General features: G+C 38.0%; 1 protein-coding gene across 4 annotated transcripts in view; it reads right to left on the reverse strand.

Annotated features, from left to right (window-relative positions):
- Window positions 1–16,934, reverse strand: part of CNGA1 (cyclic nucleotide gated channel subunit alpha 1) — a 57,441-nt gene that overhangs the window by 38,197 nt on the left and 2,310 nt on the right. The window contains exons 2-5 of one of the 4 annotated variants that reach the window (XM_054485937.2): window positions 12,907–13,338; window positions 8,457–8,684; window positions 8,142–8,304; window positions 2,133–2,232 (exon numbers count right to left, since the gene is read on the reverse strand). In XM_054485937.2, the coding sequence (XP_054341912.1) occupies window positions 2,133–2,214 (82 nt within the window). In that variant the 5' untranslated portion in view covers window positions 2,215–2,232; window positions 8,142–8,304; window positions 8,457–8,684; window positions 12,907–13,338. Of the gene's footprint in view, window positions 1–2,132; window positions 2,233–8,141; window positions 8,305–8,456; window positions 8,944–12,906; window positions 13,339–16,934 lie in introns of those variants that run through there. The other 3 variants (XM_063663632.1, XM_054485936.1, XM_054485935.1) reach the window with 3 other exon arrangements.

Raw genomic sequence — 16,934 nt, forward strand, 5'->3', positions numbered from 1 at the left:
CCTTCTCAAAAAAATACTAAATATATTGTGATAATCAAGATTTTACATTATTTGGTGGTAGTGCTGTTACACAACACTTTGAGTCATTGTAGATTGTAGTAATTTTTGTCAATTCCTACTTGTACAAACTTTGCATTGTCTCAACACAATTTATAAAATGAGACAGCTTTACAAATAAATCATGAATTTTAAATACTATATTCAAACATTGCAGTGGGCTCCCACAAATCAACAATAGATGCTTCTTGACTTAAAATGTGATTATGTCCCAATAAACCTATCATAAATTGAAAATATTATAAGTTGAAAAGGCATTTAATACCCCAATACACCCACCATAAAGTAGAAAAATCATAAGAGGAACCATCATAAGTAAAGGAACATCTGTATACTCTAGTCTAAGTTTTTGCTCATGAAAAAGTAGCTTGACTTCAAACTGGACAAAATGTACAAAACAAAAACAGAAGTATGGCATTAGAGAAATGGGTGAAAAATGAGTTGAACCCTGTCCAAAGACCATTTTTAATCTGTGACATGAGAAAAATAAACCAAGCACAGCCCAGCAGTCTTGTTTAGCTAAGGAGTCAGAAATACGACCTTGGAGATTGAAGTAGCTAGAATTTTCAGAGCAAAGTACTAGAGAAGGGAAGCATTGTAGAGAAAGAGCCAGAAATCTGCAGAGAGGTCTTTTCCAGTCTTTGTGGAATGCTAATCTGGACATGCATAAATGAAAATTCCACACACTGGACAAAGAATAACTGCCAAGGTACTAACAGTTAAATAATCCCAAACCTCACACAGACCTTGGAGATATTCAAGTTACCACCTGTAGACTGAAGAGATTCAGTGAAGACCTCAGGCATTAATAATACTTACATGGACTTGGCACAGTGGCTCACGCCTGTAATCCCAGCACTTTGGTAGGCTGAGGTGGGCAGATCATTTGAGGTCAAGAGTTCGAGACCAGCCTGACCAACATGGTGAAAACCCGTCTCTACTAAAAATACAAAAAAAATTAGCTGGGTGAGGTGGCACATGCCTGCAGTCCCAGCTACTCAGGAGACTGAGGCAAGAGAATCATTTGAACCTTGGAGGTGGAAGTTGCAGTGAGCAGAGATCACAGAGCTGCACTCCAGTTGGGCAACAGAGCGATACTCTATCTCAAAAATAAATAAATAAATAAAAAATATAAATGCTTACATGAAAAGCCACACTTTAATAGCAGGGCTAACCTAACTCTAGGTTAAAGGATACAGTACCCCCATATTTGTGGTTTTACTTTCAACAATTTTATTTACTTGTGGTTGAGCATGGTCTTAAAATATTTAATGCAAAATTCCAAAAATAAACAATTCATAAGTTTGACATATTATCAGAAGGTCAACAGCCTGATGCTATTTCACAATGCCAAGTCATTCACCTCCTTCATCTCATCACATAGGCATTGTATCATCTCATATCATCACAAGAAAGGTGAATATAGTACAATAAGCTATTTTGAGAGAAAGAGAGAGAGACCACATTCACATAACTTTTATTAAAGTATATCGTTATAATTGTTCAATTTTATTATCAGGTCTTAATCTCTTTCCATGCCTAATTTATAAATTGAACTTTATCATAGGCAAAAATACATAGTGTATATAAAATTTGGTACTGTCCATGGTTTCAGGCACCCCCTGTGGGTCTTGGAACATATTCCCTGCAGATAAAAGAGAACTATGATACTCTCAACCTGCCATATAAGTATTAAAAGAAGCTCATAAAGGATCAAACTAATTTGCAAATAATTCAAATTCCTTCCCCTCTTTTAAAGAGGCAATAAAATCCAAACACTTCACAATATGGACTAATAATGTCTGGCATTCAATCAGAAATTACTAGACACATAAAGAAGCAGGAAAATGTGACCCATAATCGGGAAAAAAATCAGTCAATAGCTGCATACCCAGAAGTGACAGAAATCATGGAATATGTCTGGGCACAGTAGCTCACACCTGTAATCACAGCACTTTCAGAGGCCGAGGCGGGTGGATCACCTGAGGTCAGGAGTTTGAAACCAGCCTGGCCAACATAGTGAAATCCCGTCTCTACTAAAACTTCAAAAATTAGCCAGGCATGGTGGCACTCACCTGTAGTCGCAGCTACCCAGAAGGCTGAGGTAGGAGAATCACTTGAACCCAGGAGGCAGAGGTTGTAGAGAGCCAAGATCATGCTCCTGCACTCTCCAGCCTGGTGACAGAGAGAAACTTCATTTCAAAACTAATAATAATAATGATGGAATTAGCAAACAAGGACATTAAAATATGTATTATAAATATGCTCAGTAATTCAAAATAAATCATTCATATAATCAACAAACAAATTTAAAACACAGGAAAAAATAACAGAACTTCTAGAAATTAAAATATCTGAAATTAAAAATTTATTAGATGTCTGTTCAGTAGAATAGAAAATGTAGATGATAAAATCAGTGAATGTGAAGACATAGCAATTGAAGCTGCCAAAATAAAGAAAAAAAAGAGATAAAACATTGGAATCTTAGTAACTCATGGAACTATATTAATTAGACCAACATGTGTAATTGGTACCCTAGAAGCGAGGAAGTAAAAACAAATATTTGAAGAAATAATGTTCAATAATTTTCCAAATATGATGAAAAGTATAAAATTACATATTCAAGAATTTCAATGAACCCCAAGCAGAATAAAAACAAAGAAAATTACTTCAAAGCAAATAAAAGCCCAATTACTAACAATAAGTGATTTTTTTTTGGGGGGGGACGGAGTTTCGCTCTTGTTGCCCAGGCTGGAGTGCAATGGCATGATCCGCCTCCCAGGTTCAAGTGATTCTCGTGCCTCCCAGGTTCAAGTGATTCTCATGCCTCAGCCTCCCAAGTAGGTGGGATTACAGGCATGTGCCTCCACCCCAGCTAATTTTGTATTTTTAGTATTTAGTAGATATGGGGCTTCTCCACGTTGGTCAGGTTGGTCTTGAACTCCCGACCTCAGGTGATCTGCCCACCTCAGCCTCCCAAAGTGCTGTGAATACAGGTGTGAGCCACTGTGCCCAACAACAATAAGTGATTTTTTTAAAAAAATTAAACAGCCAGAGAGAGAAAGCAGGCAAATTACATACAGTGGGGGAAGGGGGGGTGGGAAGGATAATCACAGACTCGTAAATGAGAAACAATGTAAGCTTAGAATATAACAAAGTAATATTTTTAATGTGCTGAAAGTAAAGAAATACTGTTAATTTATACTTTTGTACCTAGGGAAAATAGCTTTTGAAAATAAAGGCAAAATACATCTTTTTCAAACAAACAAAAACTGGGAGAACTTATTGCCAGCAAATCTACATTATAAGAAATATTAAAGGTACTAATCTTTAGCCTTGAATCTAACCACATCAATTTTTATAAAATATGTACTCAGACTAAAAGGCTAATTAAAAGCAAAGATTTTCAGATTGGTTACAAAAGTAAAACGCAACTAAATGTCATTTATAAGAAATAAGCTTTAAACAAAAAGACACAGATAGGTTAGATGTAAAGCGGGAAACAAGGCATGTCGTAATAATAAATGTTAATAGGCTGGGCACGGTGGCTCAGGCCTGTAATCCCAGCACTTTGAAAGGCCAAAGCAGGTGGATCTCTTGAGGCCAGGAGTTCGAGACCAGCCTGTTCACCAACATGTTGAAACCCCATCTCTACTAAACATACAAAAATTAGCCAGGTGTGGTGGCATGCACCTGTAATCTCAGCTACTTGGGAGGCTGAGGTAAGAGAATCACTTGAACCCAGGAGGTAGAGGTTGCAGTGAGCCAAAATTGTACCACTGCACTCCAGCCTGGGTGACAGAACAAGACTCTGTTTTAAAAAAATGCTAATAACAAAGCTGATTTAGCTATATTAATATCAGACAAAGTAAATTCCAAATCAGAACGTATTACCAGAATAAACAGCGACATTTAATAATGATAAAATTGTCAATTAATTAAGGAGACATAATAATCCTACTTGTGTTTGTATCTAATGACCAAGTTTGTAAAATTCATGAAGCAAAAACTGGCAGCACTAAATTTATAGACCAATCCACAATTACAGTTTATTTTAACACTCTTTTCTCACGAATTGGTTAAACAAATTTAAAAATTGGCAATAAACTACATTTAGAGCAAGGAACTTAACCCAATTGACATTTCTAAAACACTACACCCAGCAACTGCAGAATACACATTCTTTTTTATTTAACTTGGAACATCCACCAAGACAGATCATATGCTGGGCCATAAACCAAATCTCAATACATTTCAAAGAACTATTATTGTACAGAATATGCTCTGTGTCCAAAATAGGATTAAACTGATAACTAATAACAGAAAGATATCTGGAAAAGCTGCAGTTATCTGGAAATCAAGCAACACATTCCTTTATTACCCATGGGTCAAAGAAGAAATTGCAAAGAAAACTTTAAAATATTTTGAACTAAATGATAATAAAAATACAATATATCAAAATTTGTGGGATGGAGCTAAAGCAGTATCTGGAGGCAAATGCTAGCTTTAAACATTTGTACTGAAAGAGAATAAGGGTTTAAAATCAAAGTCTAAACTTTCACCTTAGAAACTGGAAAAAGGATAGCAAATTAAACTCCAAGTAGAAGGAAGGATGTAATAAAAATAAGAGTAGATAGCAATTAAAATTTAAAAATAGGTAAATAAAATCAATAAAGGTAAGAGCTAGTTCTTGTAAAGATTCATAAAATTGATAACCTCCTAACTAGACTGATTGAGAAAAAAATTACCAAGTGTAAGCTAGGTATAGTACTACGCTGGACTGCAACATTTTTACAAACAGCCTCAAGCCCCACTCTGTAAAGACAGACCACAACACTGTAGTAGAGAAAGTTTAATAGATACAAGACTAGTCATGCCACATGGGAAATGGAGTTTGTACTCAAATAATCTCCTCCAAAGGTCTTAGGTCAGGGGTTTTTCAAAGGCAGTTTGGGGGAAGGGAGGGGGTGGCCAGGTAATAGGTGCTTGCTGTTGATTGACTGGGGTGGAGGTGAAATAGTAAGGAGTCAAAACTGTCCTTCTGTGGGCTGAATTGCTTCTGGGTGGGACCATAGGAGCTGGGTTGGCTGGTCCAGGTGGAGCCGTGGGTGTCAGACGTGCAAAAAAAAAAACAAAACCCTGAAAAGATACCTCAAAAGGCCAGTGTTATGTTCTACAATATTGATGTTATTTGCAAGAGTAATTGGGGAAGCTGCATATCTTATAACCTCCGGAATAAATGGCTGGCAATGGTTTATGTCAGCACCCTGGCAGGACCCAGGCTCCCCTCCTCCCCGCAGCCTGATGGCCTCCCATTAGCTTTACGAAAGTGAATGAGTTTTAGGATAAGACTTATTATCATTTAAACTATAGCCTAAATATCTTCCAAAGTTAGCTTGGCCCTGTGAACCCTGAAAATCTGAGACATGTCTCAGTTAATTCACAAAGTTTATTTTGCCAAGGTTGAAAACACAACCCCATGACACAGCCTCAGGAGGTCCTGATGACATGTGCCCAAGGTGGTCAGAGCACAGTTGGGTTTTATACATTCTAGGGACACATGAGACATCAATCAACATACGCAAGATGAACACTGGTTCTGTCTGGAAAGGCAGGACAACTCAAAGCAAAAGCAGGAAGATTGGAAGCCGGGAGGGGGCTTCCAGGTCATAGGTAGATAAGAGACAAATGGTTGCATTATTTTGGGTTTCTGATTAACCTCTCCAAAGGAGGCAATCAGATATGCATTTATCCCAGTGAGCAAAGGGGTGACTTTGAAAAGAATGGGAGGCAGGTTGGCCCTAAGCAGTTACCAACTTAACTTTTTTCTTTAGCTTAGTGACTTGGTAGCCCCAAGATATATTTTCCTTTCACATTTTCCCCCCTTTTCTGTGGGCAGCAAGCCACTCAGGTGCCGAGGCAAGAGACCCAGGACACGAGCTGTTCCAGTATAATAAAATATAAAATAAGAATAGTTATACCAGATATAGATCTTAGATATGATTATATATGAATATTATTAATTATTAGTTTGTAGCAATTACTCTTTATTCCAATATTATAATAACCCTCGCTCTATAATCATAACCTAGGAAAAACCAGGCCATACAGAGATAGGAGCTAAGGAGACATAGGGAGAAGTGACCAGAAGACAAGTGTGAGCCTTCTGTTATGCCCAGACAGGGCCACCAGAGGGCTCCTTGGTCTAGCGGTAATGCATCTGGGAAGACGCCTGTTGCCAAGCGGACCGTGGTCTAGTGGTAGCATTAGTGTCAAGGAAAAACACCCGCTACTTAGCAGACCAGGAAAGGGAGTCTCACTTTCCCCAGGGGAGTTTAGAGAAGACTCTACTCCTCCACCTCTTGTGGAAGGTCTGACATTAGTCAGGCCCGCCCGCAGTTATCTGGAGGCCTAACCATGTCTCTGTGATGCTGTGCTTCAGTGGCACACTCCTAGTCCGCCTTCATGTTCCATCCTGTACACCTGGCTCTGCCATTTAGTTAGCAGTAGCAAATTAGTCAAAGTACTAAAAGTCCCTGAGAAGCAGAAATAATAATGTAAGCTGTTTCTCTCTTTCTCCTCTCTCTCTCTCTGCCTCAGCTGCCAGGCAGGGAAGGGCCCCCTGTCCAGTGGACACATGACCCATGTGGCCTTACCTATCATTGGAGATGGCTCACACTCCTTACCCTGCCCTTGTCTTGTATCCAATAAATATCAGCGCAGCCTGGCATTCAGGGCCACTACTGGTCTCCGCGTCTTTGTGGTAGTGGTCCCCGGGACCCAGCTGTCTTTCATCTCTTTGTCTTGTGCGTTTATTTCTACGCTCTCTCATCTCTGCACACGAGCAGAAAACCCACTGACCCTGTGGGGCTGGACCCTACACTTTTCTTTTAAAAAATCCTTTGGAGAAAGCATTTTAGAAGAAAATGCATCTCTGGTCTGAGGTTTTGTCTGATCTCTCATGGCTGGGATGGTTTATTCCTAGATGGGTAGGTCCCACTGTTATTTAGGAAGGCTCATTTTTAGCAGGCTGTAAAGCCTCATGTCCTATAAAGAGAAAATAGGAGGAGGAAGGGAGAAAAACAAGAACAAACAAATGAACATCCTGGAAAATCCATATAGGCCACATTACTCTGAAGTCCACACATCAATAGATAGGCAGTAAGTGGCTTATGTATGTAAATACGTTGTTGTTATTTTCTTCCGAAGTTTAAGTTGTCTAGCTTCTGTTCACAGGGCTTTATGAATGCACAGCTTAGTTTTCAGTGACTCCAAATTAGGATAAATCGGGGGGTGGTAAAGAAGGAAAAGAAACTGAAAGCAATATTTTGAAGGCTTGTAGCCAAGAAAAATTAGAATTCAGTCCAAACTGTAGAAAATAATAAAAGTTGAAAAACATTAAGCAAGACTGGAATCTAAGAACAGGTGTACTATAGTTTTTGAAACATAATTTTTTCTCTCCAGTTTCCCATTTTTACTAAAGACAAATCATGGTAGGACTGATTTGCTTTTTTATTATTTATTTATTTATTTATTTGAGATAGAGTCTTGCTCTTGTTGCCAGGATGGAGTGCAGAGGTGTGATCTCAGCTCACTGCAACCTCTGCCTCCTGGGTTCAAGCAATTATCCTGCCTCAGCCTCCCGAGTAGCTGGGATTACAGGCATGTGCCACCATGCCTGGCTAATTTTTGTATTTTTAGTAGAGATGGGGTTTCTCCATCTTGGCCAGGCTGGTCTCGAACTCCTGACCTCATGATCCATCCACTTTGGCCTTCCAAAATGCTGGGATTACAGGTGTCAGCCACCACACCTGGCCCTGACTTGCTTTATTATACTTGGCCTGATTATTTGTTTACAGTGCAACAAAAATAATTTTTTTCTTTTTTTTACATAGGCTTTTAACTTTGCTTTGATGGTACTTTATTCCATAGAAGAAATCTCAAATAAGACTTTTTTAAAGTCAAACCCAGCCATGGATTTGTACCATCAAATACCTATGAGTTGGGTGAATTCCATTCCTCTTGAGGTTCCAAGATAAACCTGGGGCTCCTGGACCTGTCAGAAAGTGACATTTTTTACTTACCACAGGTCAGGAAACCTGTACAGGGACTGTGTAGACAAAAGTATGAGGCCAGTTTTCCCAAGGGGCTTGTATTGATTCCATAAGTCAAGTTTGATTCCTTAAAGCAAAGAACACCATCCCAGTAAAGAGCCTTGGTAAAGTAACTAGTTTCTCCAATTGTGTCCTGTTACAAATGAAAACAGATTCTTATTGCATTTATGCAAATAACTGTATTGTCGTAAGTTAAGAATACTCACAAATAGTTTCCAAATTCTGTAGAAATCAGGTACACAGAAAGAAATATGCTCCAAATTTTATTCATAGGGGTATACTTACTCAATTGTTAAAAGCTGTAAATAGCTTAAACATTTTCTTGACTTTGAAAAACAAAAGGATCAGCACCATTTTAGGCAAAAAGTTAAACAGATTACTTCAGACTTCTATTAGTTTCATCCATGCAGTTAATTCCTGTTCTGCTTGATATTCATGAATATTTCATCTCTCCATGACTCCTGAAAGTTTTTCATCTATTCTGATGTCACAATCTCCAAAGTTATCAGAAACCTGCATTAAAAGCACCTGTTAGAGTTTTATAAAACTACCTTCTAAAGAGAACCAAAAAAAGACAATAATTGTCCATGGATGACAAAAAGTTTTAGGGCAGCCATAGTCAAAGACACAATTGATGAGGAAATTTGTTACCTCTGTTGCACACAATAATTTAACATAACAATTATAATTATTACTGATAATGTACACTAAGTCATATCAGAATTACAGAAGTTTCCCATAATTTTAGAATACATACCAATAACATTTTCATACAAATACAGCCCAAAGAAAACCAAACACCATTTCTTATTTGATGGTGTTTCCTGTATAATTTTTATACCAAATAACCAAATATGTCATTTTTTGACATTAGGGAACCTATTAATAATATCTTAAAGGATTAATTAGTTCAAAAAAAGACATAATTTTTTTTTGAGACAGAGTCTCGCTCTGTCACCCAGGCTGGAGTGCAGTGGCATGATCTCAGCTCACTGCAACCTCCATCTCCTGGGTTCAAGTGATTCTCCTGCCTCAGCCTCCCCAGTAGTTGTGATTACAGGTGTGTGCCACCATGCCCAGCTAATTTTTGTATTTTTTGGTAGAGACAGAGTTTCACCATGTTGGCCAGGCTGGTCTCAAACTCTTGACCTCAAAAGATCCTCCCTCCTTGGCCTCCCAAAATGCTTGAATTACAGGTGTGTGCCCCGCTGGAAAAAAAGACATAATTTATAATTTTGATTTTGGAAAGTTTGTCAAATATCAAAGGTTTACACTTGATATCACAAAACAGGATTACAGGTTATTGTAAAATAAGTTATTCATTTAACCAGAGTGATAACTCAAGGGTTTAAAAAAAAAAAAAAATGAAAACCTTCGTTCTTTGAGAGAGGACACTTAATTTTCTAAACATTTAGCTCTAATAAAAACAGCATGAAGCCAAATAAATTTGTTTTTCAAAATTTTATAAATAATCTATAAAATCTTAATATTGATCATAAAATTTAACTTCCATAAGCCTTTTATAACCTTTATAATCTTTATTAAGGAGTTGGTTAATGCTTCAAGAAAATCTTGTTAATCTGACACAGGGGTCCATATGCTGGTCTTGAATAAGTGTGTCTTTGACATTACTGGTTAATTTATAGAAAAACTGAACTTATTTTATCTCTTAAAATCAGCCCTTACGATCTCACATGCCCACCTCTTCCACAATAGTCCCTGGAATTTGAGGAGTTGAATGACTTTAATTTCTGACCTTGTGTCTCAGGAATGCAGTTTATTTTGATTGGCATATTCTGATTCCAATCAAGAGGGCTGAAGATGTTTTAATTGCTGTCAGTGTTTAAGACTTAGCAGGACTTGGTGTCCTTTTTAGACCCAGGAGTCAAAGCCCTGTAACTTAATGTCACAAGTACTTTAAAAGCACATACAGAAAGATACATGGATGTAATAACCTTAACTTAAAAAAAAAACTTAATCTCAGTTCTTTTCCTAAGCAAATAAAAACTTAATAATAATGGCATAGGAATTATTTTTATAAAACCTAAAATCCGTTAGGGCAGTTACTAAAAGGCAAAAGAAAAGACCTTCTTCAGTGTTCAGAACATTATGTTGGAAGAAAACATTTCCTTCAGATCTTTAAGAAAATACTGGTAGCATCAGGCCACAACAAACAGAAGTTGAGGAAAGAAAAACTTACATGAGTTGAAGGAGAGCATTATTATTTCACTCCTTTTAAAAGGGGAGAGAAAACCAAAAACAGCAAGATGCAATAGAAGTTTAACTTTGGGTTAAGATATAAATAAAATCTCTTATAATTTAAATCAATACCTTAAGGAACTTTTATTGTTCTAATCAATTCTTTACTATATAAATGTTTTTGGTTTTTTTTACATCAAACCAAGTCTCTGGAAAGACCATTATAATTTCCCTTTAACTACAGACAACTTGATCATATAAAAGATTTTGGGTTTTTTTAAATAAATTCTTTCATTGTGACTTACCCAGACCATTCATAACATGCTTGGACTTTCTGGTTTGTCCTGAACATCCCTCTTTCTTAAACAACCAGTCATTTTATTCTAGGTCTAAATTTACCATGTAATATTCTTTCTCATATAAAATTATTTCTCTTTAAGCTTTCTTACCAAAATATACCTCTTTATTTCTATAAGTTTCTTTACATCTCTTATTTCCTGGCTCCTTTTACCTTGTTTTATACATAACCTTTAAGCTTTGAATTAGAAAAAAATTGTCCATTTTTTTAAAAGGACACTTTTTTCTAGAAAGAATGTTTTCCTACAATATATTTTTATTGGAAAATACCTAAATAATGAAATATTTTAGTATAACTTTAGATTCTAAATTATGACAAGTTTGCCTACAAGTATTTATCCCATTACATCTATTTTATTTTATTCATCTACCTACATTATTTATGAAAACTGTGAAAGCCATCAATTAAAGTTATGAAACTCACCTTTTCAAAATTCTGAGACAGTGAAAAAGACATGACCTAACTGACTCCATCTTGCTTCTAACCTCCAAGCTGTCCTTGCTTATTCCCAAACTTTAGAAGGAATTTAATTTATATTTTAGCTTTGAAACAAAGACAGTAATAGTCCTTTCCCCCAAACAAACTTCCTTGCTGCCTGTGGATTAGACTGCCTAATGCCACAATATTAGAAGTTATGGTAATTTTACTAAATAATTCAAAATATAGCTATTTTCATTAAACCAATAGCAATGTCTTATTTATTAAAGATTATGAAAGCAATCTCGGGCTGGGTTTATAAGTTTGTAACCCCATGCCAAATTTTGACACCTTATGGTATTTGGCAGGGATAAGTATGAAATTGCTTGATTAATAAATGCAAACAAAAATGTATGCTGGCAATTCTTAAGATATTTCTAATATTACTTTATCAATAATTTTAAAGCTAGCTTATTTATTAAAGATTTTACGGCTGGGCACAGTGGCTCACACCTGTAATCCCAGCACTTTGGGAGGCCTAGGTGGGCGGATCATGAGGTAAGGAGATCGAGACCAGCCTGGCTAACATGGTGAAACCCTGTCTCTACTAAAAATACGAAAAATTAGCTGGGGGTGGTGCTGCGCACCTGTAATCACAGCTACTCCGAAGCTGAGGCAGGAGAATCACTTGAACCCAGGAAGCAGAAGTTGCAGTGAGCTGATATCGTGCCACTGCACTCCAGCCTGGGCAACAGAGCCAGACTCTGTCTCAAAAAAAAAAAAAAAAAAGGATTTTACTTAAATCATGTAAACTTGAAAAAGCATTGGACAGCCATGCACAGTGGCTCATGCTATAGTCCCAGCACTTTGGGAGGCCAAGGTGGGCAGATCACCTGAGGTCAGGAGTTCAAGACCACCCTGACCAACATGGCAAAACCCCATCTCTACTAAAAATACAAAAATTAGCCATGTGTGGTGGTGCATGCCTGTAATGCCAACTACATGGGAGGCTTAGGCAGGAGAATTGCTTAAACCCAAGAGACAGAGGTTGTATTAAGCCAAGATCATGCCATTGCACTCTAGCCTGGGTGACAGGAGCAAAACTCCACCTCAAAAAAAAAAAAAAAAGCATTCAACTAGTCTTTCCTTTTTTTTAAGAAGGTATTTGATTTAAGTGCTTCTATTTTTCTTTAAGCCAATTAGAGCTCTTTTATATATTTTCAGTAGTGAAACATTGTGTACTCAACACACAAATACATAGACATATTACGCATGCCGATAGAAGTACATCTTATAGATTCATAAAGACCTTTTTTTCTATCTTAGACTTTCAGATTTTTGATAACCTGTTTCACAACACTAGGCAGTTGTCAGCTAAATAGCCATAAATTTAGACATTAAATGAAACAACGCAGGTAAAAATCAAATAACAAAATTTACATCATAAGGTATATAGAGAAAAAGTCTGGTGGTACTAAAGGGAGATTGATGATGGATGCCAAATCAAACATAAAATTATAGAAATCTATCATAGGATTGTATAAGGAGACCAGTTTTATTTAGATAGGGACTATTCATTTTTTAACTGGATCTCTAAGCTCTGGGCAGAGCCCATAGATGAATCCTGGGTCTTCAAAAAGAGAATTATTTTAAGGTTAGACCACATGATGCTTTTACACTGCACTTTAAAAATAAAGACATTTCTAAGTGTCTAAACTATACTCTTCCTTAAAAACCCCAGAGTAGCCTCGGTTGTGTTACCAGGGGTCGTTGCTCACAGAGCTCCCAAGATGGTGGTGAGCCACTTCCAAGATGGTGGTGGGCCACTTCCAAGATGGTGGCAAGCCTCATGTTCTCTGACCTGGGGTTCTTGGCCTCACGGATTCCAAGGAATGGAATCTTGGGCCATGCGGTGAGTGTTATAGCTCTATTGGAAGCTGTGGGTCATGGAACAGAACCATAGAACCCAGTGACTAGTGTTCAGCTCGATTAGGATGAACCCAGGCACTTAGCCGTGCAGGAACAATGGCAAGCCTTTAGCCCGATCGGGAGTGGCAATGGGCGCCTTGCTGGATCAGGAGCACAGCAGACACCTTGCAGGATCCTGATGGATGGAAGTCAGCGGCGGGTCTGCGACGGCAGCAAACAACAGTGGTGGGCAGTGGTGGATGGCAAGCGAAAGCTCAGCTGGAGCTGTAACAAACACGGACCAGAAGAGTGCAGTTGCAAGATTTAATAGAGTGAAATAGAGTGAAAACAGAGCTCCCATACAAAGGGAGGGGACCCAAAGGGGGTTGCCGTTGCTGTCTCGAATGCCTGGGTTTATATCCCGATCATTGTCCCTCCTGCTGTGCTCTCAGGCAACAGATGATTGGCTATTTCTTTACCTCCTGTTTTTGCCTAATTAGCATTTTAGTGAGCTCTCCTTACTATCTGATTGGTCGGGTGTGAGCTAAGTTGCAAGTCCCATGTTTAAAGGTGGAAGCGGTCACCTTCCCAGCTAGGCTTACAGATTCCTTAGTCGGCCTAGGAAATCCAGCTAGTCCTGTCTCTCAGTTGCAATAGATATTAATGAAGAACACAGAATTCAGTCAACTAAGAAGAAAAAAAAATTACTTAAAAAAAAAAAAAAAGACAAGGTCCTGGGAGAGAAAAAAAAACAAAACATGAAGGCCTTTTAAATACACACACGCACACATGCACACATACACACACACACACATCTTGGATGTTAGCTTTTAATTAAGCTGACTTTTAACCATTGAGTTCCTTTTTTAAAAAAATCTTTTAAAATCTCATTACTATTGTCAGTGAAAAGAGTTGAACTCTAAAATATTTGAAGAGCTTTATTCTGAGCCAAATATGACTGATCATGGCGCATGACACAGCCCTCAGGAGGTCCTGAGAACGTGTGCCCAAGGTGGTCAGGGCGAGGCTTGGTTTGACACATTTTAGAGAGACACGAGACATCAATTAAATACATTTAAGAAATATATTGGTTTGGTCCAGAAAGGTGGGATAATTCAAAACCAGGTGGGTGTGGGGGGCTTCCAGGCTATAGGCAAATTTAAACATTTTCTCGTTGACAATTGGTTGAGTTTGCCTAAAGACATGGGATTCATAGAAAGGGAATGTTCGGATTAAGATAAAGATTGTGGAGACCAAAGTTCTTTTGAAGTCTTAATAGTGGCGGCCCTTAGAGACAATAGATGAAAAATGTTACCTATTCAGATCTTAGTTAATCGTTTTAGGATTGGGAGGATCTGGAAGAAAAAGATCTAGCTATGTTAACAGAGATTCTTTAAAGATGCAAATTCTCCCCTACAAAGAACAGCTTTGCAAGGCCATTTCAAGATATGGCAAAGAAACATGTTTTAGGGTAAAACAATTTTGCTTTTCTTCCTTGTCTCGTAATGTTATGTCAGAGTCAGGTTGGAAAATAAGTCATGATATATAGGCTTAAATAAAACCCTTCTGATAAGAACTTATTATTTGTAGGGCATGACTCCCCAGACACCTTAGATAGGAATTTGGGCAAGATAAAAAAATCAGTTTAGTCCTTACTATATTTCAGCTAGGACAAATTGCTGCTATTTCAGAAGTACCAAGTATCAAACCAGAAAAAGGACAAATTGCTGCTATTTCAGAAGTACCAAGTATCAAACCAGAAAGGGCTTGATTTAGGAACCAAACCCAGGGCTGTTTTGGTAGGAAAAAAAAAAAAAGGCACAACCTTAGCTATCGGGTGGGACCTTAGCAGTGTGGGAGGACAGCCATTGCTTTCAGTTTGGCCTAACAAAAAGGGTGGCGTTATGTAAATAAAGCCCCTTTAGTAGTCAAAATCAAAAATCCTTCCTTTTTTTCCTTTTGCTGGCCATTTTCCTCCCCACCACACCATCCTTTTTTTTTTTTTTTTTTTTTTAGAATTTAGCCACTTCTCAGGACTTCTTCCCCATAATTTGGAACTTTCCTTTGGATTTGATCAAGTTGGATAGAGTTGATCAAACCCAATGGGAAAAAGACCAAAACAACAATAAAAAACAGACAAACAACAACAACAAAAAACAGGCAAAACAAACAATGGCACAATTTATATGACAACTGAGTGCTCTAATGGTAAGGAGAAATTAAGACCAGTTGGTCGTTAATCTTAACTTTAACCAAGACAAATCCCAATTCAGTTACTTACCTAGGGACGAGTCTCAGGCTATAGACTGCTCTCTACCATTCAAGAAGCAGGGAAAAAAAAAAAAAAAAAAAACTCTCCTCTTCCCTGTTGGAAGTGAGCCAAACTCCATAAAGGAGTTACCTGCCTTCCAATGTCATGGAAACAGGAAATTTGTCTTTCTTGATGGAAGCAAGTAAAACTCCAAAAAACAGGAGTTGTACAGTAAAATAAACTTTAGATCTTGACCAAATTTGGGGAAATCAGGGATTCTCTGGAGGGGGTGCTCTCAGACCTCAGCAAATTGTCCTATTGGTTTGAGCCATAAAATTAGCTCATGCTGGTACCAAGCACTGATAGGAGGTTTGCCAAAGGTCAGGGGCATCTCCACTCAGAGTCCCTCTGTGGTCACCAAAATGTGAATCCCAAAAATTTGAGACACGTCTCAGTTAATTTACAGTTTATTTTGCCAAGGTTGAGGACACAACCCCATGACACAGCCTCAGGAGGTCCTGACGACATGTGCCCAAGGTGGTCAGAGCACAGTTTGGTTTTATACATTCTAGGGACACATGAGACATCAATCAACATATGCAAGATGAACATTCGTTCTGTCTGGAAAGATGGGACAACTCAAAGCAAAGGCAAGAATACTGGAACCAGGGACGGGGCTTTCCAGGTCATAGGTAGATAAGAGACAAATGGTTGCATTATTCTGAGTTTCTGACCAGCCTCTCCAAAGGAGGCAATCAGATATGTCAGTGAGCAGAGGTGTGAGTTTGAATAGAACCGGAGGCAGGTTGGCCCTAAGCAGCTCCAAGCTTCACTTTTCCCTTTAGCTTAGTGATTTGGGGGCTCCAATATTGATTTTCTTTCACAACCCAATAACCCAGGAATAATTAAGGGAAAGGCAAGATGGAGGATGAATTAGCTCAGCTTACTGTTAAAATTTTCTCAGTGATATAATTTTTGCAAAGGTGGTTTCTACTCCCCAGCTACCACCCCTCTTGCCTAGTCATCTTATTCCTTGCCCCAGAAACCACAGACCTCCCTACAATGTAGCAACTCAGAGGTTAACCCTGACGCACCAGGAACGCTCCCAGACCTCCCCAAGCTCAAAAGGCCTGTGGCCTTGTCCCTTGAGGCCCTAAGGCTCTACTAATCATTATTTATTTTGACCATCACCCCTGGGTCTAAGTGTCCTAGCACAAAGACCAATAAACCAGAAGTTGGCATTTTAGAGGGTCTCATTTATTATCGCATTCTAATTTTTGAGTCAGAAGAGTAATTTTCCTAGAATCAAAGAATGGGCTAGTTGGAGATTTTTTTAATGCTCTTCTTTTAGTTAAACAAACAACATGATTTTGCGGGAGAATAAATATCCCCCAACTTTATGTCATTAAAGACAGTGTGTGGTACTATAATGGTATTCCCCAAAGTCATCTAGAAATTATCAATGAAGGAAAATACACATTATAAATTTCTGCTAGGCAACATTTAAACTGGAAAAACAGTGGTCTTAAATGAGTTTAAATATTTTTTTTTCTGAATGTTTTTCTCTTTATTTTCAGAATTGAAAAGCAAGAACTACAACAAAATGCCTCTTACCTAAAGTAGGCCTTAA

This window comes from Pongo pygmaeus, chromosome 3 (genome assembly GCF_028885625.2).
Source record: "Pongo pygmaeus isolate AG05252 chromosome 3, NHGRI_mPonPyg2-v2.0_pri, whole genome shotgun sequence".
Lineage (NCBI taxonomy): Eukaryota > Metazoa > Chordata > Mammalia > Primates > Hominidae > Pongo > Pongo pygmaeus.